We start from the raw sequence: 5863 nt of genomic DNA on the forward strand, positions 1-5863 counted from the left end.
GTGAAAAATAGAGTTTTCACTACGAGACTAAAAGTCAAGATATAAACCCTCGGATAAATAGACACCCTCGCTAAAGCTCGGGTGGCTAACCACCTCGGATATATATTGGCTTATTTTAGTCCCTCGATAAAAATATGCCTACTATTAAATCTCTAAAAAGTCGAATTATGACGGTTGTCGGAATTCACGCAATTAAAAACAAACACTGATCTAGGTACTAAATAAAAATAATGTTTTTCCATCGTATTTTGACGACTAAGTTTGTATTTATCTTGCTTTCTCAATTAGCTTCGGTAAACTTCGTAAGCTAGTTGAGGAAGGGCGTTTTAAAAAAATTGACTTACCCTTTCTTTTTTTTAAATTTTGGTAAAAATATGGTTTTTCCCACTCAGAATCATGAGCATAATCGATTCCGATAGTTTAAAAAATTGCCCCAAAAAAAATTCAGTTTTGCGACGTTTTTTTTACATACACTTAGTATGGGGTATGGGCGTGACAAACTATCATAAAATTTTGTATGAAAAAATAGGGTCATTTTTTTAAACGATCAGAATCGATTGTGCTCTTGAGTCTGAGTAGGAAAAACCATATTTTTTCCCAAAAAAAAAAGATGGTACGCTTTTTTGAAAACGCCCGAAAGCAAGATAAATTCGTACTTTTCCGACAGGCTCCTAGGATGGCCCATTTAAAAAAAATACAGTTATGATTAAGTATGTAATAATTAATTAATTCCAGGTGGACTTTTTATGGTCGACTATCTATTGCCTAACTACATGTTTTATTTATCGTCTAATTGACAAATTTAAAAGGTTCTTATAAAAACCCTTGCCATTCCCGGAACAAAAGTGCCCATACTGTTGGATAGCTAAATCTTTCAAAAAGTAAATTGTACTTAGTATACTTAGTATTTTTGTATTTAAAAAAAATCTTCTTTAGAAAGAACTCAATTTGTGCAACAATAAAGATACATTTGAACAATTTACTTTTTGAAAGATTTAGCTATCCAACAGTATGGGCACTTTTGCTCCGGGAATGGCAAGGGGTTTTTCTGCAACCTAAATTCGGTTTTATACAAAAATCAAATTTGTGCCACACGGCGACACAAAATGACACACCACAACACATTGCAAAAAACGAAATTACGCGACTCACAACACAAAAAGTTACGCTGATCTGGCTTCACCCTATTAGGTAATTAATTACTTATTTAGGTATTTCTCCGTTTATTTAAAACTAGCTGTTTCCCGCGGCTTCGCCTCCGTTACTTTTTTAATTTTGTTTCACACAAACCTTTTCCTGACAATAAAGAACACATAAAAGAATTACCCAATTTGGTGCCGTGTCGTTCGGAAGTTACAATTTAAAGTTAAAAATGAATTATTGAAATGCATACATTTCAATAATTCATTTTTATTTAAGTATAAATATATAGATTTCTTAGGTGATATAAAGGTGTAAATAATTTGCATTACCTAAAATCGAAAACAATTCTTTTGATCAATATTTTCACAGATTAAGTTTAAACATATTTTAAAAAAATTCCCGCTACTCACGGCAAAGCACGAAAACATAAAATTTACTCACTTTTTTTCACCGGTTTTACCACGAGCTTGCTTCCAATTGATTAACTTACACGCGCATTTCTTAGTACTTAGGTAATATATTTTTTGTTAACAATAAGCAGATTGTTGTATTCCCTACTGAGTGCGTTGATGCGAGTGATTTTTGATTTTCCTGGCAAGTTTTATCCCCCCTAGCATTTCTCATCACTTGTCACGTTCCGACGCCGTGGCTGATATAAGTGAGCAGGCGCACACATATTGCACAATTATTATTGTATATAATACGTGATAATACTATTAACTGCCCGCGGATTCGTCTGCTTAAAATCTATTTATTGAATGCGAGAAATAAAGGGTGATTCGGGAGACGTGAGCAAGACTACACTCTCAGTTATAATAATGGATCGTTATCAATCATATTTAAGTAAAACCCCAACACTTAACTGTCGAGTGACAAGACAATGCACTTAGTAAATCCTTACTATTTTAAAGGGGAAAGTGAGTTTGTTTGTTTGTTACGCTTTCCCGCCGTAACTACTGCACCGATTCCCGTGAAATTTTGCAAACGTCATATTAGAAGTCCAGAATAAATAAATATAATTACCAAAAAAGTAAAACCGACTCCTTAAAATTAAAAAATAATGAAAAATGGAACCGAAACAAAACAAAAGCTGTCCATTTGGAGCTGGTATCTGACCTCCGAACTGACACCTTTCTCGCATGCTTCATACGCTTTTTTGCACGCAGAAATAAGCCCACACAAGTGTGTTGCCTAACATGTACCAGATTTATATAAGATACTTGAAGGTGTATGTTCTACTGTGTTATGAAAATGTTACCTTAAATACCTAGCTGGTATTATAATTGTATTACTTTGAGAGTGCAAAGTGTTATTAAAAGAAATAAAAAGTGCAAATAAAATCACTCTTTGAGTTTAAAGTCATAGGAATGACATGTTTGGGTTTTTTATGTTTTGTAAGTTGTTATAAAAAGCTGTTAAGTTGTTATAAGTACTCTAAGTTTATAGTCTTAGAAATGACTGATGTTTAGTTTTTTATGCTTGTCAATGTGTTACATAGTTTGTATGTAATTTAAGAGGTGTATTTGGGGAATTGGTTCATGGGCCAATCAACTATTTTACCGACACTTTGGGCGTCTCCTGCGTTACCAAAATTGTCTCTGGCGTTACCAAAAAATCGTACTTCCAACTGTTATAGAGTATGTCAACCCTTTAATATTTAGACTGGCAGCATTGATTGGATTTGGTGGTGAACCGGAAGGGACAGAAGAATGGCGACAGACAGCTAATGGAAACACAGTACAGCTTTGTAAATGATTTATTTTAATAAAGATCACTAATAAAATAAAAGTCAAAGGCCTTTAAATCATTCATGGTGAGCGACATAAAACATGGTGGCAGCGGAAACAAGAAAATACATTATACAGGTATAAAAACCACTTGCCATTGTTACAACAGTCAATAAAAAATTAAACGAAATTCCACTTACGCACGTTGTGAAAATGGAAGGTCACGCACAAATTGTAAGACCCATTAATCTGGATAATCCAGATTGGATAAAGTGGAAGCAAATATTTGAAAACTTCTTAATTGCCATGAAGTACGACAAAGAAGAAGAGAATCGTAAGATCGCCATCTTGTTGCACTGCATGGGTGAGCAATGTCTCGACGTCTATAACACATTTAATTTTGGAGAAAACAACAAGAAAACTTATGTTGCAGTGGTACAAGCATTTGACAATTATTTTGTACCTAAAATAAATCTCAGCGTTGAGCGTCATAAATTTTTTAGTCATCAACAAGGTCAAGACTCGCTAGATACATTTCTAACCAAGTTAAAGAAACTGGCATCATCGTGTGATTTTGGTGATTTAAAGGATTCCCTTATACGGGATATATTCGTTTGCAATATGGACAAACAACACTCGAACATTCGTCAAAAACTACTATCCGAAAACAACATTGAATTAGACAAAATGGTCAATATGTACAAATCAATGGAACTGTCGTTAAACAATACATCATTCCTAGAAAAGGATGTACAAGTTGCTGCGGTACAGCGCCAGTCAGGGTCATTTATCAAGAAAACCACATTTCAAAAGCCGGCTTCCACATCATATAAAAAACCAGACAGACAACAACATGGACCAAAATGTGACCGATGTGGTCAAGTTCATCGCTTCAAGTGTCCTGCTTATAACAAGCAATGCATGAAATGCTACAAGCTTGGTCATTTTGCTCAAATGTGCAGAACCCCAGTAAATGTTATTAATATGAGTGAAAACATTCCTACAGGTAAACCGTACCCGTATAAATATTCCTGCTACGATAAATTTACAGAACAAAGTTCAACTAGTAGTAGTCAAGAAATGGGTGTTGAACAGATATCAATAAATAGTATAAATTCAAAAAATTGGTTAGTCGGTGTAAAAATTAATGAACAAAATGTAGAATGTTTGATTGATACTGGTGCCAAAGCCAATTGCATGTCAATAGAATTGTTTGATAGACTGAAACTGTCACGGAATATTTTAATGTCCTGTCCATTCAATTTGATTGCTTATGATGGCAATAGAATTCCCATTAAAGGTAGTTGTACTTTAAAATGTCAAATAAATAACTGTGAACATGACATAAAATTTATAGTCACAAACATTGACTGTCAACCTGTCTTGGGAGCAAGTACATGTACAGACATAGGTATTGTCAAACGAATGTATAGTCATACTGTAGTTTCTAAAGAACAGCCAACTGAATTAAAGTCATTATTGAATAATTACAGCAATGTTTTTCAGGGTTTGGGATGTCTTCCGAACAAGTGTCACCTGACTGTGAGATCTGATGTACAACCTAAAATAGATGCCCCGAGGAAAGTTCCCTTTTCCCTTCAGCAAAGATTAAAAGAAGAATTGGATCGAATGACAAGTCTTCAGGTAATAGAACCCGTGTCTAAACCAACAGATTGGGTTAGTTCAGTGGTAATTGTTGAAAAACCTAACAATAAATTGAGAATTTGCATGGATCCTAGGAACCTGAATGAGGCTATTCAAAGACCACACTATCCATTACCGTCAATTGAAGATGTAAGATGTAAATTAAATGGAGCAAAAATTTTTTCACATTTAGATGCCTATTCAGGATTCTGGATGCTGCAACTTGATTCTAGTAGTTCCGATCTTTGTACATTTAATACACCCTATGGCAGGTATAAGTATTTACGACTACCCTATGGCTTGAATTGTTCCACTGAAATTTTTAGTAAGATACTGACTGATTATTTCTCAGACATTCCTAATGTAATAATTTATGTTGACGACTTGTTGATATATGGACATGACGAAAAAACTCATAATGAGGCATTAAAAAAGGTTTTAGAAAGAGCAGAGTCAATCCAATTAAAATTTAACAAGGACAAATGTATTTTTGGACAAGAGAAAATAAATTTTTTAGGTCATACATTTAGTGCTCAAGGAATGTGTCCTGATTATGACAGAATTAGGGCAATATGTGAAATGACTAAACCAAATTGTAAGAAAAGCTTACAAAGATTTTTAGGTGTCATAAACTATTTAAGCAGTTATATTAAAATATGTCATCAGAAACAGAGTCACTAAGAAATCTTCTTAAGAAAGATTCAGAATGGTTATGGGATGAGAATCATGACAGAGCATTTGAAAGGCTCAAACAATTAATTACTACAGCTCCAGTCTTACGTCACTATGATAACACTAAGCCCTTAACATTAAGTGTAGATTCTTCACAGTCTGCCTTAGGTGCAGTACTACTACAGTCAGGTCAGCCAATAGCTTATGCTTCTAAGACTTTAACAGACTGCCAACAAAGATATGCACAGATCGAAAAAGAATTGTTTGCAATCTTATTTGGCTGTCAAAAATACCATTACTATGTTTATGGTCACAAAATCAGAGTAGAGACGGACCACAAGCCACTAGTTACATTATTTAAAAAAGCGCTAAGTCAAGTACCTAATAGATTACAGAGAATGATGCTAACTTTAAAGATGTATGATCTAGATGTCGTCTATATTCCTGGTACAAAACTATACATACCGGATACTTTATCTAGAGCAGCCTTACCTGAGTCTGAAGAGCATTTCATAGATAAAGAATTAACCATACATGCCAATATGTTCACTGAATCACTTGCCATTTCTCAAACAAAATTAGAACAAATTAAGACAGAGACAAAAAATGATCCAAGTTTACAAATGCTAATTAAATATTTTTATGATGGTTGGCCTGAACATAAAAGTAAAACTGAT

General features: G+C 34.0%; 1 protein-coding gene across 1 annotated transcript; it reads left to right on the forward strand.

The window, feature by feature from the left end:
• Positions 1-2771: 2771 nt before the first annotated feature.
• LOC141433904 (uncharacterized) lies at positions 2772-5163 on the forward strand (the record flags this gene model as incomplete). The annotated part of the gene is given in 2 exon segments (XM_074096026.1): positions 2772-3876; positions 4377-5163. Coding segments are annotated over 2 exon segments (840 nt in total). The 3' UTR covers positions 4424-5163.
• Positions 5164-5863: the final 700 nt, after the last annotated feature.

This window comes from Choristoneura fumiferana, chromosome 13 (assembly GCF_025370935.1).
Source record: "Choristoneura fumiferana chromosome 13, NRCan_CFum_1, whole genome shotgun sequence".
Lineage (NCBI taxonomy): Eukaryota > Metazoa > Arthropoda > Insecta > Lepidoptera > Tortricidae > Choristoneura > Choristoneura fumiferana.